The following is a 27,721-nucleotide window of genomic DNA, read 5'->3' as shown; positions in this document are numbered from 1 at the left end:
TATATGTGTGTGTGTGTGTGTGTGTGTTGTGTGTATAAGAGCATGTTGCATGCTCTTAGTAAGCTTATAGCTAGTTCAAAGTTCCGTATAAGAATATTCATATCGATGGCTTGAAATACACATAGAGGTTATAACATCACATCTTATATGATTTTATCTTAATTTACCCCTTTGATTCATAAGAGGAAACCAAGTTCAGAGACAAGAGAACGAGGGAGTTGTGACTATTATTACTTACGGGCCTCATATTCTGCAGGACATCTGACACATTTACTTTTAAAAAAATTGGAAATAAATAGGACATGCGTTTGAAATTTCAAGTTTTCGGATATTTTACAGATATTTATGAACGCTGATCGTGAAATATATGAAAATAATGTTTGGAAGTGAATTCAAAACTGCTGTTCTGGAATAATCCGGTTCTTCAGGAGACTTACCTTCCTGCGTCCCACAGTGACATGCTTCACCAACAAATGTTTATAAAGACAAAAATGAATGCTGCCATTTATTCAGAATTTTTCTTTTATTCCTCCAAACAAAAGGTCTCGTTCAACTCGTGGAATGCAATAAACTAATATGCAGCATTTTCTTTCCTGGATTTTCTATTCGTTTTATCTTTGGCGTGCATGCAACAGACCTCCTGAAGATCGGTAAGTGGAGTTTACCGTCGTAAGTATATAGTATGTGAGACCTTAAAAAAAAAAGGAATCGAACGATAAAATATTAGCAATACTCCGTCAGGAAGACTCTTCCGTGACTCACAAAGAATTGGTAACGCACTTGAGGCGTCCTTCACATTTCTGCACAGTCATTAATTTCAATATTCGGTGCGCGCCTGAAGCGAATTTATGGTGTTTACCATTCCTCTGCTATCAGCGCGGTGCTTTTTTCCAAAATCATATTTGGAAGGTGCTGATGAGAGGTATATCCGCTGGGTAAATCCCTTTTCATTGTTATTACTGCAAGACCTTCGGAACTTGAATATTTTCCAATGGCCTTTCAAATATTTAGTTAATTTGATGAAGGAGTTTCTTGACAGAGGGTTTCCAAGAACGATGAAAAATCACCCTTAGAGCAGCATCTTCACTATCATTTCACTCTCGATCCAAAGGTTCCTAAAGTCAGGATCATGTTGCACGTTCTGGAGTTGTTATACAATACAAAAACGACGCTAACCTCCAGATAGAAACTATAACCTTGCAGCATAATCATACTTGGAAGGTTAGACAAGTAATCTTAAATGACAACATTTCCATACAGAGGAGCTCTGCCATTTCAAGATCTTTATCTGGGCCAGCGGAATTCAATATTTGTTGTCTGGTTCCTACAGATTTTAACCAAAATGAAACATTCAGTATACAAGTTATTACACTTAAGAATATTCGGAGTTCGCCATCCATCGCCAAGGTAAAGCAACTCACACCGCCCGAATGGCCCTTGTCCCAAGGGTTCTAATCCTGCCACTCCCAAATTTAATTACTTCTTGCTAGTCGCAAGCCCCAGCTTTTGTACAATTTCCGTAAAAATCCCATTAATTTTTTCCGTAAATCTGCAAACAGACAAACAAACTTCCTGGCAAGTGTTTAACCAAAAAAAGAAAAAAAAAAAAAAAAAAAAAAAAAAAAATAGTCTTCTAAACACCTTTTTTTATATAGATTCAGCTTACTTCATTGATTTCACATTCTCTGACGTTATATATAACCGGGCCAGTGAGAGTTTATGATTAATGGATGGCATTTATGGTCATAGTGCTGGCAAACTCAATTTTATCCATCTAAAGATGTATTTAACGGCATTAACAATATGAATTATATCCGAACCATTTCTAGAAAGTCTGATTCACTGATATTATGACAACATAAAAAATATCAACGCACTGATTAAAACTGACATACAGCAAAGCAAAGAATAGACACCGCATCAATATCAAGCGTAATAAATAAACAAAATGATCACCTTACTAATGACATGTTAAGAATTCGGTTAGTCCTGTACAGGGAATTGTTTAGAACGTCAGTGTGATGTGGCTAATTATTTTGACTTCTGATATTGAGAAAATACATATAAACAAACACACACACATTTATATATATATATATATATATATATATATATATATATATATATATATATATATATATATATATATCTGTTAGCCATCTGGCCATACAAAGAAATATCTTAAGCCTCTCTATTGCTACATATCTCTATTAAAATATTTTTCGATTGGAATCACACAAAAATTTATGTTAATACCTCAGAGCTTCCTACCACACCAGTCCTTCTAACATTCGTGAGATTTGATATTATTTGTTTTTCATATTCTTTCATATCGTTGCAAATGTATACGACGAAAAACCTAGATATAAACCTGGAACACATCGGGAAGAAAAGGAGTCCGTGTGCCGTGTGTTACGAGGCTGACTCCTGGTAAAACGAGTCTACTGACAAACCGATGTCGAGCCGTACTCCCACTAGAATTCTGTACTAAGAAGTTTGACTGGCGTTGGTTATCTGATTTTCAGTTTCTAATACCACTTCAAAACCTCATCCTCCTTTGCCTTACTTCTCCTTACATGTATTGCCGTTCATAGCAATATATTTCTTACCTGCTTGCATTATCATCTTGGAAGTATTTGTTTGGGTATTTCTCATTCCCTTCCATCTTTTCATTTTTTTTTTATTAAATTGCGCTTTTTGTGTAATCTTAATCTTACTTAATGAGTTTATAATATTATATGCGTGTCCAGTCACTTGAGTGCTTCCCAAATGATGAGAGTAATAATAACAATAATAATAATGAGAGAAGCAATGAAATGCACAGTATCATTGTTGTCAGACGGCTTGCAAGAGCCTTCTCATTTCTCAATTATTAACCTAAATCATTTTAAACTAAAACTTTCCAAAAAAATTTCTTGAAAAGATCTTTTCTCGAAGTTTTCAATATTAATAATGAGAATTTGGCGGGGTATGAAATGTTCATTTTATATACTTTGAAAGCAATATAATCACTGCGTATTTCTCTTTTAAAGTAATGACAATACTTTTGTGTCCTTAAATTTCATAGTAATTATTTAAATTACAGTAGGTTTAATCAGAGTAACAAATGCTTCGTATTTTTTACAATATATGTACAATACTATGAACAAAATGGTATGGGTTAATCTTACAATTTCTTCCAAACAAATGAAAACTGTTAGGTCAGAAACAATTCAACTTTATGCAGATGGAACTAAAACATTCTTTTGTAACCATTACAAAATATAACATGTCAATTTTTTGCACTTGGCAATCATGCATCTTCAGTATATGAATATGAGAAGTTAAAAACCTACAAATAGTGTACATGAAAACAGCCTCTGTAAACAAAATATGAATCCGAGAAAATGGAAAAGGAAAATGTAGAAATATAGGTGGATGAAGCACATGACAAGGAAAATTCGCAATGGAATGAGATTGTGAATGTACAAGTACCTGAAACGAACAACCAATATGTAAGTTTAATGCAACGAATTCCTTATACGAGACATGACTATTTGACAAGATTTGCTGAGAGAGGCTCTCGTCGAAAAAGTTGGTGTAATATATATATAAAACACACACATTTTTAAAGAGTAAACTTACCCGAAAATATTCGATTTTAAACCTCAGTTACAATGATAGTTTCATTGTAATTAAGGGTAATCGATAGCCAGCATGTAAAGAGTAAAGAGGGTATTAGTAACATAGTTATTATTGCTAAGTTTTATCTTTCCTTTCATAAATGAAGGAACAGTATTTTATACCTAGTTTTAATATTTTCTCTTATATGACAATAAACAATTACTATTATGACAATTACGCTGACCACTGCCAGATGTACCCAAGGACCTTATACGAAATGTAACTGTAACTATTTCGTAATGCGTCACTTTTCGTGCATATCTATTTTTATTCCTTTGTTTACGAGACTTTATCCACAATTTTTTTTACGAGAACTAATCCACAATTTTTTTTTAAGTTTATATCGAAGAAGGCACAAAAATTTTCTACAAGTTACGTGTAACTGAAAAGGTGTTATCGTCATAGGAAATGCCTTTGTGTTTTTGTGGTAAATTAATTTAGTTGCAGGTTCGCCTCTTAAATATAAGCCATGACCACTGACCTCGCCTGGCTCTAGACAGAGGAAGAGGAAAAGAAGGAAAATGACAAAAGAAAACATAAGGGTGTTGAATGGCAATGGAACAGAACAGAATATAGATTTTAGGCCAAAGGCCAAGCGCCAGGACCTATGAGGTCACTCAGCACTAAAAGGGGTATGGAGAGTAGCAAGGCTTGCAAGGTGTAACAGGAGGAAAACTCGCAGTTGCACTAGGGAACAACTGTCAGGAGAGGGTGGATAGCAAGATGGAAAAAAGAGAATATGAATGGAGTACAGTAAAAAGAATGAAAGGGGTTGCAGCTATGACCGAAGGGATGCTGCAAAGAACCTTAAGTAATCCCTACTGTATTGACAGCACTAGCCCCTATGGGGTTAAGCTAATTATATCTTAGATTAACCAGACCACTGAGCTGATAAACAGCTCTCCCAGGGCTGGGCTGAAGGACTACATTTTTTTACATTGCTTTACCCCAGCTGGTTACTTAGCAATGGGACCTACAACTTATTGTCGGATCCGAACCACATTATAGAGAGAAATTAATTTCTAATCACCACAAATAAACTACTCTGATTAGAAATTAATTTCTCTCTATAATGTGGTTCGGATCCGACAGTAAGTTGTAGGTCCCGTTGCTAAGTAACCAGTTGGTGTAAAGCAATGTAAAAAAATTTAGTCCTTCAGCCCAGCCCTGGGAGAGCTGTTTTAGATATGGCCCTGATATCGTTCTTAGCCTCCAGACCAATTATTGCCTGACTGGCAAATCCCTTGAAGCATTGTTCAGGAGACCTCTTCTCCCACCTCGATTTAAACCTCTGCTGTCAAGTACGGGGTCTCTTCCTAGTTATGATTTCCCGGTCTCTCTCACATAACCTGTCTCTTCCATCGACTTTCACCCTGTTCCTCACCGGACGAGTGGGTTACATACTCGCCTATCAATCTGTTAGCCCTAGTTCGCTCCCCACTCGTCCGGTGAGGAACAGGGTGAATGGCAATGGAAGAGACAGAACTTCAGCCTCCGAAAACAGTGAAGAGGTCTCCTGAACAATGCTTCAAGGGATTTGCCAGTCAGGCAAAAATTGATCTGGAGGCTAAGAACGATATCAGGGCCATATCTAAAACAAATATTGGCTTATACTGGTTCGTCAAATCTTGTCCTATAGATGAAAATAACTTCTTAGAAATGCATTTCTCAGATGAAGACTTGTGCAGGTCAACATTTAACTAACAAAACCGTTGTCAGTATCAACTGATATGTATCAATGGTTGCAGGTAACTCTTTCTAAACTAATACCGCAGAATCCTCGTTAGCGCATGTTATGTCTAATTGTGATTACTTTCCCGGAATATGAAATAATCTATTTTAGAATAAAAGGTCCTCCAGTAACCAGTAATGGAACACACCCTACTCTCCGTTTTGTCAAGAACAACTCAACATTAATGATGCTAAGAATTACTTCAATCACTCTACATTCTTACCTTATCCGTATAAAAATGAAGTGCTTTCATTACTTTAGAATTATTCCCTACCTGAGATGAACGACTAACTATATAAACTTGCTTTCCCATTTCTATGACTTTCTTATGAATTAAGAGCTTTTAATTACATCATAAAAACAGCGAAGCATTTAAATATCGCTATTACTTCTAAATACATTTACTCAGCCTGCAAAGTTTAGGACTTAATATTTGACCAAAGTCTGTCTGCGTCTGATTGCCATTAAGGAAAGCTGAGCTAATTCTAATGAAACAATGTCATTAACCTCACATTTGTAATATTTTGAGTTGTGTACATGAATAAAGACAGGACTTACTTTGGAAGCACTCTGGAATAGCCTCCAGGCTCCAGTTTCCACTGTCGCATGTGATGTTGATCTGAGACGAACCATCCGGGTATTTGCCTTGGCAGTCGTAAGAAATAACAGCTCCAAACTTGGGTATTCCATATGTGGTCATTCTTACGTTTTCAGGCGCTTCTGGGGCCAAGTTATGACACACTGCAGGAAAGATAAAGGTGAAAACCAGATGTGATTTAATGATAATTATAAGGATAAGTATAGAATAATTAGACCAGTGGTTCACAGTCTTTTTTCCCCTATGCATCCTTTCCCCAGATGTAAGTATGTTAACCAACGTCCCCCAACCCCCAACAACAACCCTTTTCACAAGCTAGCGAGAGAAAGCCCACACCGGGACTTCTCAGTCATGCGGACCGATGCGCACTGCATCTTGTGAGGTTCTAGAGCCAGTTTGAGCCGGCCAATCTGTGGTCACACTTCCGCCCTGACACTCTGAAATTCCCCCTAGAGTTTGAATTCCCCCTCTGGTTGAGAATCACTGATGTACAGTTCATCCTATGCATTCAATGAATGCTCAGTATCTTCAATAAAATAGGCTTTAGTATTATCACAAGCTGCCCATGTACCTTGGGAATTCATTTGCTTATTGAGAACATAAAATGCAGTGACTGAAAATAGATTAAGGCAAAATTCAGTTACTACATTTCATACATTGATGTGGCACCTAATCCTTCTTCCTACCAAGATAAAAAAAATGTATTCTTATCAAAATCATGTTCAATCTCAAGATATTTGTAGGAAATATAAATCAAATGAACTAAGGTATGTATTTATTGGTTCGTGGTTGGACAGAATCCAATTATCTACATCATCAGACCAAGACTTTGCCACCCTTTAGGCAATGAGTCGTGCTTAATTTAAACTAGCCAGCTAAGAGAATTCACTTTATGTTGCATTGTCATTACCATTGAAACAGGCGAACTCTGGATCTAGAGGTACCCAATTCGTGCCATTAAAGGTTATCGACGTCATGTTCTGCCCAGTCATCGATATAAGGTCATCTGGGCAAGAAAAATTGAGGGCAGTGCCCTCCCAATGAGGTCCACTTGGATTGTTGTGCACTGTCCCGTTCGGCGCTGGTGGTTCTTCCAATGTATCTGGAAGAATAAAAAGAAGCACTTTACGAAGAGGGTAAAAGAAATACTAAGTGTCAGGCTCAATGCTTTCATTTGCATGTTATCTCAAGCTGCATCCCTGCATATATGCAGACTAAATTCAGCTGACTTTTAATACTCCAACGGATGTTGAAAAGGTAAGAAAATAAGGGTAAGACTTTATAATATTGAGAATGGCTCAGAACTTGTAGTATGAAGCACTAAATTAACATTATTTTGATGACGTGAAAGAGGAATAATTTGTCACAAGAGTTTGTAGTTTGGATATAGCCATTTTAGCCATTAGTATTTTCGATATTTTATTTAGTATGTTTTTTATGGAAACCTCTGATGTTAGGAAGACTTTTTCATTTTTTATTTGCAGTTAGCTCCATCCTCGACGGTGTGTTTTGCAGCTTTTTTTGTGACTGTGAATGTTGGCGGTTAATTATTTGCCCAGCAGTTACATTCACAAAAAGAAAAAGCTGCAAAAGACACTGTTCGACTTGAAGCTGATTGCAAATAAAAAAAAACCCAAATCTTTAGAAACACTGGGTCTTCATAACATCTCAGGTTTTCATGAAAAAAATTGAAGTAAACTTTCGAAAACACTTATCTTATCCAACTTCTCCTCGCTAAGTAGCTAGTAACAATAAAAGCAATGAAGAAAGAATCTTACATCTCCTGCAGGATACAGAGCTTGAGTTCGTCCAATGGCCTCCTTCCTCGCAAGTCACAAGAGTAGATTTGTTAAACTGAGGAAGGGCATAACCCACAGAGCAAGTAATGTTCACCTGCAAAAGTAAAGGATAAAAGTAAAGAACAGTTCCCCTGAGCATGCGAGCTCGTGTGACATCGTTCGATCTGAAAGAAGAAACAGAGCAAGCCGAGCTTTATATGTGGGATCTCTAGTAATTGACTTAAGAGAGAAAAATTGCATTTTCATGTTCATACCAGATAAGGAGATACGGGGCATGTACTGCATATTAAAAATTAATAACTTAAAACGAGACATTGTGGGATATTATTAAGAACAGATTATGAAAGAATTTTACCTGACTTCCAATAGTGCGTGAGACATTATTCCAGGAGGCGATGGCACCAGAATTATTGAGAACAGGATCACTTAAACAAACTGGAAGGAAAATAAAATTAAAAGAAGCAGATATTAGCTTAAAGAATAGATATCCATTGTACTGATTGCAAAGACAAGCAATGTAAAAATAGTTTTCCTCGGTTATGCCAAAGAAGTCAATATATTCCTTCTAACATGGAACATGTCCAAAAATAGGTTGTGATGGCTTAGAGAATACGAGTAAGAATAATGATAATAAAACCAAACTTTTAAACAAGAACAGTTATAAAGATTATACATTCACCCCTCGTTTACCTGCATTAATACATCCAAAGCCACAGCGGATATTGAAAATTTTTGGATATGGTAAAAAACACACTACAAGTGCATCACAACACAGTCCTGTATACACTGCATATACTAATGAACAACACACAAAACACTGTAGAATATTTTATGGATGATATGAGTTTGTGCCCTTTTTTCTCTATTTTCTCATTGCACAGCACAGTATTGTGTAATGTACACTATATGTTTATAAACAACACACAACACAGTACACTATACAACAGAGAACGGATGTAAAACGGTAAGTTCGTACCTTTCCTCCCTGTTTTTTCACTACAGAGTACTGCACACTGCACTATATGCAATACGTACAATGTACAGTACTGTACAGATGACAGTCGGTAAGTTCGTAAATTTTTTTCCTATTTTATCACCATACAGTACTGTATATGTAAACAATATGCTTTAAAAATGGCGCAAAACACATTACGTTACTGTGCACAATATTCAAAACATAAGACAAACAAAAAACTTGTGATTAGGTTTTAAAAGTCCTCCTCTACTGTCTCCTGTTCCTCCAAGAGGTCATGAAGCGGCAAACTGGTCAGAAGACGTGTTGAAGTTCTTAGAGGGTCATCGAGAGATAGTATAGACAAATCAGATTCCTGTCTGAAAGAACCTAACAGGTCAGCATAGGTTGTCAAAGTATTTGCTTGTGTTGCTGAGCTGAGAGACAAGGTTACTAAAGAAGTGGATGGAGACGGGTTTGGTGCATTGTGGTTAGGGGTCTGAAGAAACTGTCTAGGGTACGATTCTGCTTTGCATTCACTCATTACAGCATTTCTCGAGCTCCTTCGTCAAACTCTGAGGCCTTGGTAAGATAGCTGCAAATCAGTGTTGGGATTCTCCACAAGCTCGATAAATTTATCCAAGATCATTTGCATCTCCTTATAGCTTCAGGTTGGGTGTGCAATAGAAGCGTTGTCAATATTATAATTGTCTTCCAGGGCTTCCTCCTACTTTTCACTGGCATCAGCTGTGGAAGCTATCTCACTGCCAGACATCAGCTATAAGCCAGGGTCTCCATTATTGTCATCCAGCTATGTCACTCTTAGGAGCACTGTCACCTCCCTGTGCAAGTTGGACAAAAAATCATCAACATTGAAGCCTTAGAAGTCGATCAGTTCTTCTTTCCTCTTCACAGTAGTTCCATGTATGCTTCAGGGTCTGCATGGTGACATCCTTCTAAGCATCCGCGAAGTTGTGGATGGCAGACTTCATTGAATACTTTCAAAGATTCTCTAGAGTCTGTTTCCTCTGTGTGTCCTAGACTTGTTCCTTCTCGCCTTCCTTCTCAAACACCACTAGGAGATTCTTCCATTATAGCAATTTTATTGCAATAATAACATATTGGTACATCAACTGTATGAGTGCAATCATATTAAGTGCAAAAACATAACCCTAATATGATCTTCATAACTGACCATCAGGGTTGTGATAGGATTCACAGGATTATTGCCAAAAGGAAGCAAAGCCTTCACCTAATGTCTAGCAATGCCAAGGTCCTTAACTTAATTAAGAATAACCTCAGTACAAAAGTGGTAATGGAACCAATTTGACAAATCTTGTAGGTGAACCAAGCCTTCACTGAATGATACCAAATCACTGGGAGACTATCCATCAACCCATGTACGGTATGGTGTCCAACTAAAACTGGTTTGCAATGATGGCATCTGCACATAACAAGCAGTCATGCATGCCTTCAAAAGGTTTCGACTAGGTAAATTCTTGTCCTTCTCGGCAGCCAAAGTATTAATGGAAAAGGAGCAATGGAATATACTAGTTTCATAAGCATTGGAGATTTGATACAAAGCGAGACCTCCCTTTTCCATGAAGCTTTTAACATCTGCCAAAATTTCTCCATTTCCTCCCTGGAAGCATACTAGTCCTGACCATTAGTCTTCTTGTTGGAAAGCCCAGGTTGAATTTTGAACCAAAACAGCTAACCCTCAGACACAATAAAGTTCACAACCCCAAGTAGACCTATAAACTTTGTATCAGCAGCCATCAACTCAACACAGATACATGCATCCCAGCCAACCTGTTGAAGAAACCAGATCCAAGCAGGGCTTGGACATGACCTCGCCGACCCCACTCCTAGACACCTCTCCAAATTCCATTGAGTTTCATCAGCATTGTAGATCCGGCTCAAAACTAGATCTTCCTTTTCATGATGTGTTTCAACATCAACTGATATTACTATATTCCCTCCTCGGAAACATCCTAGTATTCTCCAGGAGTCTTTGTATTGCAAAGCCAATGTTGAATTTTGAACCAAGACGGTGAACCTTCAGACGCAATAAAGCCTACAACCCCAAGCAGACCTGCAAGCTTCATAGCAGCAGATTCATCTAAGCATCTTGTACATACACCCTAGGCAACCTCTGCTGAAGAAACCAGATTAAGGTGAGGCTTGGTCATGACCTTGTAGGCATCACTTCTGGACAACTTCTTCCCAAATTCCCTTGGATACTTCATTTTCTCCTTGGCATTCTTGATGTCCTGCAAGGTAGCCCATGCTATGGTATACTCAGTAATAATATGAGTCATAAACAGTTTCTTCAGAAGTATCAACACCTTCCTGGACCTTTGAGGTGGTGGGCCATGCACACAATACACAGCACCACACACAGCAATAACAATGCTACAGTACAGAGGCACTTGAGAAAGTCACAAAAACCAGTGGAAAGCATTGTGACAATGGCTAATACATCAACCATTTAAAGCCCAATTACTGAAAAATTATGTACATATAAGCAGTAGAGCATGCCTCATAAGTGCGCTGGCATCTTTGCAGATAGCAAATGAGAGAAGGAAACTCCGATAACATTGTCATGACCTATCTCTGTCAGTCGCTCAAAGGGAATAAACAAAATTACAAGCTTCTGACCCATTAATTGTGAAAATTCCCAAGCACATGCAACTTCTACCATACATTTTTGTAGCCATGATGTTTCTGTCTCAGCCACTTGAAAGTAACACACAAAATGATTTGTAAAGGATTTTAAATGGTGTTGTCGCTATTAAGCCAATAACAATCATGAAAGCTCTTGCAAACAAAAGCCCGGCCAGCCTTTCCCATCCCCAGAAAGTGCCTACCTGGCATATCAGACCCCAATATTCATTTCTCAGTGTGCTATATGACTGTTCACAGTGTTACAATCACTTTTATCCCCACACAGCATTGTCAACTATGCAGAAGGCTTTTTACTTACCTATTTATTGTAAAGACTTATACATATTTTATATATATTATATATATATATATATATATATATATATATGATATATATATATATAGATATATATATATAGACACACACAAATTAACATTTTATACACACATTGAGTGCTGCATTGTAAGCAGATAAAGCTGAGCTGTAGATAATGCAAATATGAATAATCGACAGTTTCCTATCTATATATATATATGTGTGTGTGTGTGTGTGTGTGTGTGTGTGTGTGTGTGTGTGTGTGCATCTAGGATGAATGGTAAAAAATTTGGCTCCCTCTGCCAGTTGGTGGTTGATTCCTGGTCTACTGTTCAAAAGGTGTCTCACTTCGCTGTAAAAGGGCTCATGTTTGACTGTGACGGGTATTATGTATTGCGTATATTGTATTTTTTAGCTTCTTATTGCATACCTATATCTACATATAGCGACGTCATCTTTAATTCTACTTTGTTGTGCTTCGTCAATGAAAGAGTTCTGCAACTGAGACAGCCGCTTCAATCTTGAAATAAAACTATTTGGTGAAAGCTTACTTTCAGCGCAATAGAATTCAGCTGCGTTCAGGGAAGTATTCCATTTCCCGTCGACCCCACAGGTAACAACGGTGTGATTCCGTATCTCAGGTAAAATCTGTGGAGTGAGAAAAGGAGAGTGAAGGAAATGTGAACTATCATATCTTTATATCAAGTTACTATTAAATGAAACCACTTCAATGCTTCTCAGTGATCTGACATTCACAGTTTATTACCTTATTAGAGTAATATTATGGTATTTCCACGTATTATACGTTTCAATTTTTGTGGCTTTATCAGTGAACGCAACAAAGGAGTTAGGAAGCTTGACATACATTTTTGGCTGTTACATATACGAAAATTAATCTATTACTTCAAAACTAACGCAGGGATGCAGTCTTCAAACTTACGGCAGGAATATAAGAGCCCTCATCGCAACTGTAGATAACAGTAGCATTTATGAATAAATTTGTTACGTTTTCCATACTCATGTTGCTGCCAGCTACTGGCAGTGGGTCCACACACCCTGAAATGAGGGTCAATAATTAGAATTGCTGTACAACGAGAATTGGATAAATATAACGATAATGAACTGAATTTTATCATTCAGAATTCTATACTAAAATAAAAGTCCACTAAACGCTTAAATACATAGCCAATTGAAAACTATTACCAGCTCATAGGTATAACATTTAGTTTATAGGTATAACTAAAAGAAGTTTAATTTCCTCATTCAGAATTCCACGCTGATGTTATCTTTATGGAAGATGTATCAAAATAGAAGTCCACTAAACGCTGTTAATACATCACCAACTGAAAATTCTAACCAATTTATAGGTATAACATTTATTGGCAGAAGAGAGTAAAATCTTCAGTTGGGGAGAAGTTTTGGCGTTCTTTCACTTATGCAGTGGAAAAGATTACATCAAAAGTTTTATGAAAACTCTTCTGGTGACCACAGAAACCGCATCGACATCACGTGAACTATTCTTATGGGATGGGTTACGAAGGACGTGACCAAGTCAGCTCTACTCTCCCCCCGCCCCACTTCCTCATTATCTCACCCATAACTGGAATATGCATAGTTTCCTTTCTGGTATCATTTCTTATTTTACCCTGCTGCCATTCATTCGACTCCTAATATTCTTCATAAAGCTTTATTCCCAAGTCCACAAAATCTTTTAATTTCTGTGTCATACCTCGATTCAGATCCGTATTGCAATACTTTCGCATGCAACTTCCGTCCGTTAATTTCCAAATCTTATTTATCCAGCCCAGAGTTTAGATGGCCTTTTTTTACCCTTTCATGAATTCCAGCTCAATTATATCTCCCTCCAACTGGTGTTATTTCATCCATTAGTACTTGATATCCTCATTACGTCTGTTTTTCTTAGATCTCTCTTGCATCTCTGTAAAACGAGCTTAGTCGATTGATTTATAGGTTTTAGGTATAATTTCCGTTTCAGCGCTGAAACGGATATTGACAGTGAAAAGGTTTGAAAGGTGTAACAGGAGGAAAGCCTGGCAGTTGCACTATGAATCAATTGTAAGGAAAGGGTAGAAAGTAAGATGGAAGAAAGCTAATATGAAAAGAGGTATAGGGGCCGAGGGGACGCTGCAGTGAACCTCAAGTAATACCTATATTGCACCGTATGAGGTCCATTGACGTTACTAACCCCCTACGAAGAAAACGAGCTCAGTGAATCTTGTGGTGCTTGGATATGGTACCATTGTCATACCATGATTCAAGTTTATTTAGATATACAGTTCATACTAGAATTACGGATAATCCACAGATTTAGACCGTGGTATAATCGTACTTTCGTATACAATTCCAGTCTAATTTGATTTCCAAATCTTATTACTCCAGTCCATTGTTTGATATGGCTATGTTAGCCTTTCAAGAGAATCTGTGCTGGATATCATTGTTTCTAAATATTGCTTTTCTTGGACATAATTTGAATCCCATCATTATATGAGACATTTAATTAGACAAGTTCATGAAGTGCTGTGGTCTTTATTTTCTATTAGAATATTGTCAGTGTAATCTTTGTCAAATTTTTGTCGCTCTGCTTTACTGTAAATTTACTTGAAAAGATTACACCAACATTAAATTTGCATATTATTTTGTTTATGTATTATTTTGAGTTAGTTTTACATATTTGATGGGACTGTGGACGCTGTCAAATGCCTTCTCATAATCAACAAAAGCCATCAGAATGGGATTTTTAAATTTCGTACACTGTTGTAGAGTGTCTTATTATGAATTTCTGGTCTGTGCATCCCCTGTCTTTTCTAGTTGCTATCTCTAGACGTTTTATCAACTGCTGTCTCCAGCCTGCTGAGAAGGAGCATACCTGGGTGTATGAAACCTGTTCAAAAACCCTATACTGCAGCCATAACTGATTATGATACAGAGCCAGTGATTTTTGATCGCCCTGGGGGAGACGCGAACCCGCGATATCTGGGTGGCATACCACGACACTAACCACTACTCACTCTCACCATTTAAAGATCGTATTATGATCTGCTTGGTTTTCATGACTGCTATAAGGATATATCCAAGTGTATTTATGGATATCCTTGTTAGGAAAGAGTACCTCCTATTACAAAACTACATGCAGCCAAAAACTAATAAATTGCACCCCATTCTCGTTTTTGCATTCTCTCCCAGGCTTTCTGTGCCGATTTCATGCATATCTATATTGGTAATACTAATTTTTCCAGTTATATCACCGACTATGAATCTTATCTAACATTTCTTACAGGTATCTCACCCACGCATTCTGCGCCTTGTATTTCTAAAGCGAGTTTATTTGCTGCTGCATTGCAAACTATAATTCTCACATTGCCCGGCTTTGGTTTACATTTTGCGAGCCCTCGCCTACTGTGCTCTATCATCCATCCAGTTAAGGCTTTTTCTATATTTGGTGTTAACTTCATGCCTACCCTCTATCATTTACGTCTGCGCTTCCTGCATATACTAAGTGTTACCCTCTATCGCGTCTCTTTCTTCATTCCCGTCTATCTCAAATCAGAACAATTCTCGAATTCGCTGTCTACCATTTCATCTTTTTGATTGGTTTCAGAGTTCTTGCGTTACAATTTCCTATATTCAATTTATCCTTGGCATTTGTAAAATTGGAAATTCTTAGCGCCCTCATGTGCCTGGGGCTGACCATCTCTAAAATTTTCTCATCCACTGATGGGACAAGATTCCCAAGAGAGATTCACTGACTGAACACATCTTGTAACGCCCACTTCTTAGTTGATTAGGACCAGTGACCCACCGTCACTTATTTTTATTTTTATTTTTTTCTTAAGCAAGGCTATGCGCCTAGAGTTTAAGCAGACGACACAAGCCCTCATTGCCCGAACCTTTCCGATCAGTTTATGATGTCTTAAACTTATAAAGATTAGAGAACTGGAGTTTTAAAAGTTCATGGGATTAACCCCTTCAGTTGCTACTTACCAGGTAGACAAGAAAGGTCAATCAACCAGCCCAGGTCCGTGCACTCAATCACGGAGTAATTAGTGATCTCGTCCGTCTCATTCACTAAGAAACCCGGATTGCAAATGACATCCACAGTGGCTCCAGTGCTATACTGGAGAGAGCTGCTCCAATTTGTGGTGGCGTTAAAAATGATTGGTTCCCCTAGGCATACTGTAAAAAACATTTGGGACATTTGTAGGTGCTGGACTTTACACATGCGCCCATTGTCGGTAATGACAATAAGTAGATTGATGCTAGACATTCAAAGCAATAAATAAAAATGACAACGGCAACAAAAATTATTCCCTACACTAGAAATTTTACAGCAAACCAAGATTTTTTGCAATCAAGAATTGTCATTTAGATATATGTATACAAGTTTGTATATACGCAAGACATCGACAATAATACTCATAATAGCGATGATAGTGTGCTGTGGCAGTTGGAATAATAATAAAGGTCAAGATAAAGGAAACAAGACAGAGAAATATAATACGTGACATACATAAGGCGCATGATTTCCCTTACCGCTGCAATTGGGTATAAGGGCTGGCTTGAAGGTATAGGTGGTCATCATTCCTACCAGAGTTTCAACACAAGTTGAAGTCACATTCGTCGTTCCATTTGGCATCGCCAGTGATGGTGGACAGATGTACTGTATAGATGAGTTCAAGGTTAAGAAGTTTTGGGACACATTAAGCTGCGCTGTCGTTGTATTTAAACAGGGGACTGTCTCTAAGGTACACGCTGGAAATGGCAAGAGAATCATCATTAACAAAAGAAAATCACGATTAACAACACGAAATCAAATAGATAATCTAATATCTCTCTCTCTCTCTCTCTCTCTCTCTCTCTCTCTCTCTCTCTCTCTCTATATATATATATATATATATATATATCTATATATATATATAGTATATATATTATATAATTAGGGCTTGTGCCTTGTATTTTAAGAGGCGCCCTATGAGGTAATGTTAGACTAGCGATAATCTATACGCTAAGTCGGTTGGTATTGCACTTCCATCTTCAATGGAGTGTCTGGGGTTTTGTAGATCACTTACGAAGTCGGTATTATCTTTACGACGATGTGTTGAACTCATGGTTCGGTGAGGTTCTTGTAGAAAAACACAAGGTATAAAAATAGTATATTCTTCTGAAGTTTTACATGATGAAGATCAGGTATGATCACACAAGTCTTCTATGACGATAGCTTGATCGCTTCTGCCAATGATGATGGCTAATCCTATTCCTCTACATGATAAAGCTTAGGTAAAGAGGTACAGGTCTTCTAATGACGATAGCTAACTCTGTTCTGCCTGTCTACCATCTCTGTTACAAGTTATGAAGGAACAGACAGTAGTTCGAACATATGAACATACTATCAGATGACATAGTTTCATACGAACACACAATCGAATGAGACACGCTACAGATCACGTAGGCCGTTTGAATAATAGGTCGGGTAGTTGTCTCAAGCAGGGAGCTTGGACTAATGTTTATAAACAATTGAATGACTACAGGTGACGGCATGTTATCTTAGCTTACATACTTATTGTATACGTCATCTTTAGCGTCTCTAGATCTGATCACATTCCTGCAAGCAATCTGGTTGACCTCTTTAGTTTTAGACTTTTATATATATGGACTAACATTCCATATTTTTATTATGTAAACACTTACATTAGCTCGGTCAGCTACCAAAACCAACTACTGAATATTACTCAAACTTGACTTGCATTTGACTTATAGGAGTGTGATACAGACACTATGTGAATATATATATATATAAGTAAATAAAAAATCATGGTGTACATGAATTGATTCAAGTAATAAAATATAAAACAATGATATTGGTAAATAATAGTGATCACATGATATATAATGATACAGTTTTTCACTTCATCTCTTTAAGATACTTATGCTACAGAAAATACTAATGTACTCTGATAATTGCATAGAATGAAGATTAACATGATAAAAATCATATTTTAACTGATAAAAAATTTCATATATGAATTGATAAAATTATTAATGTTTATGCTGATTGATTCGTTGATTTTTATGCTAACTGTTATGTATCTGATTCATTAATCAATATACTAACTCATAAATACCTGCAGATATTGGTAAGATAAAAGGTAACAGATTGATTATAGGCTACCTGATTTGTTTATACATATGTATATGGATTCATAAAATTATGATTAATATATGTGCACTTTAAATAGATTCCTATTGCGTACACGCAAAGATATATTTCGATTCTGTTATTTATGATCATTTATATAAGAGATTCCTATTGCGTACACGCAAAGATATATTTCGACTCTGTTATTTATGATCAATTATATATAGGATACATGATACTTTATATATATAGGATACATGACCGAGGTTATACTACTTCACTTTTAACTAGCTTTCGAACAACTTTTCGTCCATTACACAGTTCCAGACAACCACCTTTAGCCAATTGAAACGGCCTTTTTCAATGGTTAAAACAAGGGGAAAATTTGCCTGGGCGGGTCCAACGTTCTATTTTGCGCTCATACTTATTCTCTGCATCCTAAGCTACACGATTACGTTCGCGATGAATAGATCATCCCAGCACGAGTCCTTCGCCAGCAAAGTAGAGTTGAATATCCTTCGGGTCGTAATTGTCGGAAGTATGTCCCTTTTTGTAGTCGAATTCCGACAGCCGCTGGAGCATTCCGCATTAAAACGAGATTAACGACGAGATACGGTGTCGGTCGAAGAAGTCCATGAAATTCCTTTCACATTGTAGGCGGTTGTTACTTGACTGTAGTCGTCCGCTGCGACGAACGATTTTTTGAAGTTGCGATGTGAAACTCTCGTACTGCAGGATACTGTAACCAGGTTCCATTAATCAGCCTGCAAGTGAAATTATACTTGTCACAAGGGCAAAGTAAATTCAGACGACATCCAAATACAGGGGAGGGGAGAGAGCCATTTAGACCAGACTTAACCCACATGAATTCGCTGATATTTCGGAATTCAAAAGAGTCCGCTGTACAAACTTTTTTATCCATGGCATTAACAATGAGTGAACCTATCCAGGTCTATGATGACTTGTAAAAATATCCAGAATTATAAAAAATAAATAGATATCATTACGAATCTCAAAGAAAATTCGATATTACTGGTAGTAAGTTACTAGACAAAGAAGTGGAAAACGGAGCTAATTGTAAGATTGCCAGGCAACATAAGAGTCAAAGAGAAGATTAATCATGATTCTATGTGCCCTAACAAAAGTTTCATATTCAATTTTCTCGTGCGCATCTTCTGAGGTTAACTATTAAAACATTATTAATAGGTAGGAGATGCAACGAAAAACCCACTATGTAACTAATTTCTATATAAACTTTGGGTTTTTCAAGAAAATGTGACATTTTCCCATGAATTGTAATAGGCTAATGTTGCAAGTAAATATTTCATATATACATATCTTGATACTTCTAAATGTCTATGAGGTTCAGAAAAAAAAAATTAATTCATTTTGTTGTTATAGAAATTCTATTTGCTTATATTGTTCATTAATTTTAAAATGATTACAAGTCCTTAACTAATTGCATTACACACACGGATAAGAATATGTTATGTGGCCTGTCATGTGACCTATGAACCACATGTGAAGTTCATGAACTAAGCATTCCTTTCTCCAGTCAATCTGCTTTTGCAAGCAGAGACGACACACAGATGAAGCCTGTGTAAGCAGATTATTGAGGTTAAAAGGAACAAATGCTGATACGGCAATGATGACGTCGTCACTTGGCAGGAGATTGCTCTCAGCCAGCTAAGAGTTACGTTACTTGCTGTAAGAGATACGACTTTAGTATTTTCAAATGATATTTTAGTGTTTTAATTCTCCACCCGCATGAGAAGAATGTCTGAAAAAAAAAAAACAACAGTACCAAAATTGAACAATATATTAGTTTCATGTTGGCATTATGTTAAATAAATATTCCTTATTCAAACTATATGAAAAAGGTTTCCATACGAATTCTATATACGTTATATTATTAGCCCTGTATAAGATTCATATAGGATTATTCCATAGATAACATTTTCACTTCTAGACTTCCTGACTTTAAAATCTCTTTTATTTTATTTTATTTATTTTATTTATTATTAGTTTATTTATTTATTTATTTATTTAATTTTTTTTTTTTCATTGACTACGAATATAAATCACCGGGACAGACAATATGTCAGTAGATTTTGGATATGTGTTTGAACTTTTAGCTTATTTGTCATTACTAAAGCGTTAAGTTAGAGTTCAAATCTTTACGCATATATATTTGGATATTTAATTATCTATGGTTACGTTTTGCTTATTGATTTTATCGTGATTCCTTTTTTATTATTATAATTTGTAACCCTTCCGACTTCTTACGGATGTATTATATTGACTCCACTTGTATCCATATTTATTTTATTTTTTTATATTTATTTATTTATATATATATATTTGATAAATTAATGGTTGGCTTGAATATGTGGAAAAGTGTTCTAGCGGCGTACCGTATAAGGCTACTTGCGGCATCAATTCTATAGATACAAGATATAAATGATAAAGGTATTTAAAACCGCGAGAACCGCTATAATCCGGTCGGATCCAATATCACGAGTTGTAACTCGTAAGACATTGACACTTCCTATTTAATTATCCGTTATTCTACCAACCGATTGACTCTGGGTGATAAAATATATTATTGGTTTTTCTTAATGGAAAGGAATTCACACAACGTGTTAAGGAGATTATTATTGATTTACACCACCCGAGTCAGATTATCATGTTGTTGAATTCCATGTTTACTGATTTAGCACTCATAAATATTCCTAACGCACTCAATTGCGGTGTTTGTTTTTAGTGCTATTAATTCTATATAACGTGTCAAGGAAACTATTAACACTAAGAAGTGTTTATTCCCTCTGTCAGACTCGTAATTCTGTTAATAATTCTACGTATATTCTTTCAAGGATTGATTTGGCACAGGATAGGCCCTAAACTGACAGGTGTCTTAGTGTGTCCCTTGTTTTCATGACACGTGTTACAATCAGTTATGTGCTTTTTATATCTGTAAGCATTGTAGGCCAGTAAAATAGTGATTTGGCTTCTGTAACATAGTAGGGAACCCTGGATGACGGAATGCAACCAGTTTATGACGATTGGTATGAAAGAGATATTACTAATACCTGGTCGTTAGTCATCTGCTGTGTTCTTCGGGTTTACCTCGTCACAGACCTACATATAATATTACATTTGATTACATTATTCTGATACACATACTTTAAATATACTTTTGCTTTAGGGTTTCTGCTCGAAGTGTGTATTGTTTTTGCTTAGCCGCTGACCCTGTTTCCGTTTCGAAGTGTTTATTGTTTGGGTTATGTCTGTTGACGCTTGCTTTGTTCAGTTTGTAACAGTTCTGCGCTCCGACCCAGATATTCAATGCTCGCGATCTCTTGGGTTAAGGAATTTTCTTGTTTAGATACGGTTTTAACAATAGGCACGGATGTTTCTATATCTTTTAGTCCAATTAATGGTTCTTTGCTGTATGGTGCGGGATTGCGGGATAATGCGTCAGCTATGATATTTGCTTTCCCAGGTAGATATCTTATCTTGGCTCCAAAGACCTGAATGATCATTTGTCACCGAGTTCCTTTTGGACTGTGATTAAAGCCTTTGAAAAAACTCGGTAAAGGACTCATGTTCAGTAAGGACTTTATCAGGATAGCCATAGATTATGAACTTAAAATATACTAGTGAGTTAAAGATACCTAGCCCTTCCTTGCCTATTACTGTATATTTACTTTCAGAGGGCTTTAGTTTACGTGAATAAAAAGCTATAGGGAAGAACTGTTTATCATATTACTGAAGTAATACCCTCTTACCCCTTGGTCTGAGGCGTCTGTTGCAATAAAAAAAAAATTCCTTATTTAAGTCAGGGATTTTTTAAGTTAGGTAAGCTGCATTTTCCGCTTTTAAGATATTGAACGCCTGTTGATGCTTTTCAGACCATAATAAATCTACGTTCTTCTTCGTAAGATCTGTTAAAGGAGCTGTCATGATTGAAGAGTTACATATTTACATACGATTGTAATACCCACTAAAGCGCGAAAGTGCTGTATCCCCCTTTTACGTTAATAAGTACCGGAAAGTTATGAATAGCCGACACCTTACCATGGACTACTTTTAAGACCTTGACCAGACACATAAAACCTAGATAAACATGTTCGGTTTTAAAAAACTCTCATTTAGATATTTTACTCTGAGATTATTTGTCTTTGTCTCTGTAGCACTAGCTCTACTTTATGTGAATGTACTTCTAAGGTATTAGAAAAGATTACAAGATCATCCATATAGGCATGTAGGTTATCCCCTAAAAGTCTCCAAACACTATATTGTAATTGGGGCGCAACGTAAGCCGGAGGCATACGTAAAAAATTGATAATGTCCCCTGGGTGTGCTGAAAACGGTGTATGAGGTACAATCACTTAGGTAATGGTATCTGGTAAAAGCATTTAAGTAAGTCCAAGTTGGTGAAAAAAATTTATTCTAACCTAACAGAGATAAGATGTCGTCGGTACATCGCACTGGAAACTATCGGGAGTCGTTTCCTTGTTTAAGCGTCAGAAATCTACGCAGATACGCCAAGTCCGATCTTTTATGGCATGACATTTGAGGGAAAAATTATATGGGCTTATTTGATTTCCTAATGACTCCTATTACTAACTTTTTTCAACTTCGTCATTTATCTCTATTTTGAAATTTCAGTGAGATTCTATACGAAGGTACGTATATAGCTTTATGTTTGTCCTTAGACCGTATTTTGTTTTCAATGACATCCGTTTTCTCCCAGAGATCACTCGCTAGTGGAGAAACTTCCTGGTATTCAGGTAGAAGATAAAAAAAAAATCTGCTGAATCACCTCTGCTTGAATGACTTTATTGATATTACTTTAGATAGAATATAAGAGAGATTCATCCACGACTGATTGGGCGGGATTAAAAATTAGCAACAATAAAAAATGCGATATTTATAACTTCTGTATCCACGATATGTATACTTTTAGGGCTTTGTTCGCGGAAATCGTTATATTTCAGAGTGTCGGGAAGGATTAAAATTTCATTTCCCAGCACAGTCTTTTTACACGCACTAAGACATTCGAGGGTGCCATGCTTCTCGAGATTTTGCGTGCAAAGTACGACTGCGGTTGTGGGAGAATTCTGTTGGGTCATTTGAACAATGTTACGATTTATGAGACAAATGTATAGTTCCTTTATATAAGTTATTATTTGATTAACTGTCTCATTTTGTTCAAACGGATTTTACTATGTTTGAAGGTTTATAGGATTTTCCTTTGATAAACACGCCTTATTTTGCAGGATGTAAGATAATATTTTGTATACCCCTAGATGGATCTTACAATTACACTACATACAGATCAATGTTTTTTTATAACTATAGAGGTATCTGTAAGCGCTCGCTTATCCGGACTTCTCATTAGGGAAGTTCGAACAACAGACGGTGAGTCCGTAAATACAAGATATTGCGTGTACTAAAGAAATAAAACAAGATATTCTAATTTTTTACGGCGCGTACAGTTGGGCTTAATCCACCAGTATTTATTATAACTTAATGTATTAAAATTAAAACGAAAACCTGCTCTGATTACTTATACGGTCGTGTGATGCATAGGAAAAATCCTTTTTAGTTCAAAAAGATATCGGTATGTATGAACCAACATCGCTTTTCCCCACTCTGCTAGAGTCGCTTATTGTGTGGAATTTGCTTCGCTTTGAAAACTCGGCAGATTTAACTAACCTTGACCGCTTGACTAGGTGACACAGTCACCGAGTTTGCTTGTTTGATTCTGAACGGGCTACTGTTTCTATTTCTTTTTGTAATAATTAGGATCCTTCTCTTTATTACCATCGGCAACGTATTGTGTGTTTTTAGCATTATGTTGCTGGTTACGTATAAAGCAATGAATGACGAACTATTAGGAACTGAGCGATTACTAATTAAGACGAGTTATCTCTACTGCATTCAATCTTAACTGTTTGTACTTCATTCTTTGCTAAAATTTGAAATAGTGAGGGATCCTGGTCAGCGCATTTAGCCTAATGAAAGTTTTTTACAGACATGTTATTCCTTGCAATCCAGCCATATTTTTAAAGTTGAGTTGAGTCATTGAGGTTCGATATTTTATATAACTCAAAAAACTCAGGCTAAAACTGCGATCGGGACTTGCAAAGGAGCATTTATTGTCATGACCCGAAATAGTGTTACCTCTAATTTATCTAGATTTGTACGGGTGTTCCACTTGTTTTTGTGTGTTTTCTAATCACTACGGTGCTTAACGACCCTATCCATGCATCTGTATAAATACAGACGTCCACTGCGTAAACGCATATTCACTGTTTAATATGATTTGTTACGTAAGGGATTAATAATCACCCCAAAATGATAAATTAACATAGTATATGATTATGATATTTCAGTAGAACTTCTGGAAACAGACACTCAAAGATAAAAACTCGCAGTAGCGAAATCTCAATGATGTAGATAATTTCTGTAAAAAAGTAAGATTAAGAATGTCTCGTAACTTCAGCCACAGGAATAACGAAATTCGACCTGCAAAGGAAACACTCTAAGTTACTCCAAAGAATAATAAAAAATTGTACTTAGCTTGCTTTTGTGGGAAGTCACGGTGTTCCGATAACGACACACGGCCCTGGTCCTCCTTCTCTATTTAGCGGACGACCTGGTTTGGCTTCAGTTTCCCCCGTGCGCGTTGTTTCAATGATTCGAGCCCTTAAAAATCCGATGCTGCAGGACGCGTTCGGTTTTGTTTCTTGCAGTGCCGGAAACGCTCACTAACGATGTTTTCTTGAATGATTCTAATGAGAGACGAAGCTTCCGTTGCCGTAGGAAAAAGGACACGTCGGTTTTGTTTCTTGAAGTTATTCACTAAAACAATGATACTAAGTTGCTTGAAGAATCTGTTGCTTTCGTCGTCGTTGAAGAGTTCTTATTGTTTTCTGAAGTCGCTCACTAATGATTGATACTATGTTGCTTGAGAATCTGCTGCTTCCGTCGTCGTTGACTTCTTATGATACATGATTTATTATTCTGGTTTTTTCTTCGTAGACGTTGTAGAGTTCTTCTGGTACGCTGGCCACCAAATATTAGGGCTTGTGCCTTGTATTTTAAGGCGCCCTATGAGGTAATGTTAGACTAGCGATAATCTATACGCTAAGTCGGTTGGTATTGCACTTCCATCTTCAATGGAGTGTCTGGGGTTTTGTAGATCACTTACGAAGTCGGTATTATCTTTACGACGATGTGTTAAACTCATGGTTCGGTGAGGTTCTTGTAGAAAACACAAGGTATAAAAATAGTATATTCTTCTGAAGTTTTACATGATGAAAGAATCAGGTATGATCACACAAGTCTTCTATGACGATAGCTTGATCGCTTCTGCAATGATGATGGCTAATCCTATTGTTTTTTTTCCTCTACATGATAAAGCTTAGGTAAAGAGGTACAGTCTTCTAATGACGATAGCTAACTCTGTTCTGCCTGTCTACCATCTCTGTTACAAGTTATGAAGGAACAGACAGTAGTTCGAACATATGAACATACTATCAGATGACATAGTTTCATACGAACACACAATCGAATGAGACACGCTACAGATCACGTAGGCCGTTTGAATAATAGGTCGGGTAGTTGTCTCAAGCAGGGAGCTTGGACTAATGTTTATAAACAATTGAATGACTACAGGTGACGGCATGTTATCTTAGCTTACATATTTATTGTATACGTCATCTTTAGCGTCTCTAGTCTGATCACATTCCTGCAAGCAATCTGGTTGACCTCTTTAGTTTTAGACTTTTATATATATGGACTAACATTCCATATTTTTATTATGTAAACACTTACATATATATATATATATATATATATATATATATATATATATATATATATATATATATATATAACCATATATATATATATAATATATATATATATATATATATATATATATATATATATATATATATATATATACATATATATATATAATAACCTAGCCACCTGGGGGCAACCAAGTCCTTATGGGTGCCGGTCCCAAGCCCGGATAAATAGGGAGGGTTGGTGTCAGGAAGGGCATCCGGCTGTAAAAATCTGTGCCAAAACCAAAAATGGAATGAGCCGAAATATGGAAAGAGGTAATGCTAGGGCGTACTCCGTAAACGACGCACAGAGACATCGCCCTAACTCTGTGGTAAGGCGAGGGCTACTGCATCGGGAGCGGGTGCAGCTAAAGAAGCGAGCTCACATTGGGTTCAGAGTATGTCAGCTAAATGTTGGGTCCATGACTGGGAGAGGTAGAGAATTGGCTGACTTGATGAGAGAAAAGAAAGTAGATGTGGTGTGGTGTTGCAAGAAACGCGGTGGAAAGGAAATAAAGCTAAAGAGTTGGGAGATGGATATAAGCTATATTATAGTGGAGCAAATAAACAAGGTAGAAATGGAGTTTGGCATAGTACTGTCCTAGTGAACTAAAGAACTCGGTAATAGAAGTGCATAGAAAGAATGACCGTATCATCAGATTGAAGATATGTTATGGAGGAGAGATTCTGAATATTATAAGCGCATATGCACCACAAGTTGGTTGCACAGAAGAAGAGAAGGAAATTTCTGGAGAGACATGGATGGAATAATGCAAGAACTGGAAGAGCATGAGAGGGTGATAGTTGGGGCAGATTTGAAATGGCCATGTCGGAAGTGAAAATGAGGCGATTGGGCGGGTGCATGGGGGCCATGGAATTGGGGAGAGAAACCCAGAAGGAGAGAGTGTAGTGGACTTTGCTGTGTCATTCGACATGGCAATAGTAAACACATTCTTTGAGAAGAAAAGGGAACACCTAATAACATATAGAAGTGGGGGAAGATTCTCCCAGATAGACTATTTCTTGTATAAAAGGATAAATCTGGTGGAGGTCAAGAACTGCAAAGTTATTCCAGGCGACCATGTAGCCCCCCAACACAGGCTGCTATGTATGGACTTGAAGTTGAAAAGGGAAAGAAAAACCAAAGCTAAAGGGATAAGGAAAATTAAATGGTACGAATTACAGAAGGAAGGGATAAGAAGAGAGAGTTTAAGAGGAGGGTTTTGGAGGATATTGATATAGGGATTGAAGATGTTCAAGAATGGTGGGCACGAAATGCAGCAGTATAAGAAGGCATGGAAAGGAGCTGCTAGGAGAGACATCTGGTATCATATGGGAAGAAAAGGAGAGTTGGTGGTGGGATGAAGACATTGAGAAAGTAGTAAAAGATAAGAAGGAGGCAAAGAAGAGATGGGAAGAGTCACAGTCAGTGGAAGACAGAAATAGGTACAGAGAGAAAAACAAGGTGGTGAAAAAGGTGGTAGCCCAAGCTAAAGCAAAGTCGTATGATGATGTGTATAATGAGCTGGGACAAAGGAAGGATTAAAGAAGATGATCAAGCTATCAAAGGCTAGAAATAAGAGCACCAAAGATATACACTATCAAACAAATAAAGGATCAAGAGGGTGTAGTGCTTAGAAAGGAGGAAGACATTGTGAAGAGATGGAAAGAATATTTCGAACAGTTGTTAAATGAAGAAAATAATAGACTAATAAGAGAGGATGGGCAAGTGAACATTGGCATGGTAATGAGGTTTTCTAGGCAAGAGGTACTAAATGCACTGAAGAAGATGAGAATGGGAAGGCAACCGGACCAGACATGATCCCGGTGGAGGCATGGAAAGCATTAGGAGATGAAGGAGTGGATATACTGTACGATCTTATGATAAAGATCCTTGAACAGGAAAAGATACCAAATGAGTGGCGTGGGAGTATATTGATCCCAATTTTTAAAGGGAAAGGCGATGTCCAAGAGTGTG

At 36.9% G+C, this 27,721-nt stretch overlaps 1 protein-coding gene across 3 annotated transcripts in view; it reads right to left on the bottom strand.

Annotated features, from left to right (window-relative positions):
* The window catches only part of LOC135195830 (uncharacterized), a 274,057-nt gene that overhangs the window by 68,938 nt on the left and 177,398 nt on the right, over positions 1-27,721 (bottom strand). For 2 of the 3 annotated variants that reach the window (XM_064222337.1, XM_064222338.1), the window contains exons 21-28: positions 16,279-16,497; positions 15,730-15,921; positions 12,668-12,783; positions 12,279-12,375; positions 8,148-8,227; positions 7,772-7,886; positions 6,904-7,095; positions 5,231-6,136 (exon numbers count right to left, since the gene is read on the bottom strand). In XM_064222337.1, coding sequence (XP_064078407.1) covers positions 5,904-6,136; positions 6,904-7,095; positions 7,772-7,886; positions 8,148-8,227; positions 12,279-12,375; positions 12,668-12,783; positions 15,730-15,921; positions 16,279-16,497 — 1,244 coding nt within the window. In that variant the 3' untranslated portion in view covers positions 5,231-5,903. Of the gene's footprint in view, positions 1-5,230; positions 6,137-6,903; positions 7,096-7,771; positions 7,887-8,147; positions 8,228-12,278; positions 12,376-12,667; positions 12,784-15,729; positions 15,922-16,278; positions 16,498-27,721 lie in introns of those variants that run through there. The other variant, XM_064222339.1, reaches the window with a different exon arrangement.

Source organism: Macrobrachium nipponense, chromosome 16 (assembly GCF_015104395.2).
Source record: "Macrobrachium nipponense isolate FS-2020 chromosome 16, ASM1510439v2, whole genome shotgun sequence".
Taxonomy (NCBI): Eukaryota; Metazoa; Arthropoda; class Malacostraca; order Decapoda; family Palaemonidae; genus Macrobrachium; species Macrobrachium nipponense.
Note: the sequence above shows the minus strand (reverse complement) of the source record. Positions and strands in the feature narration are given on the sequence as shown.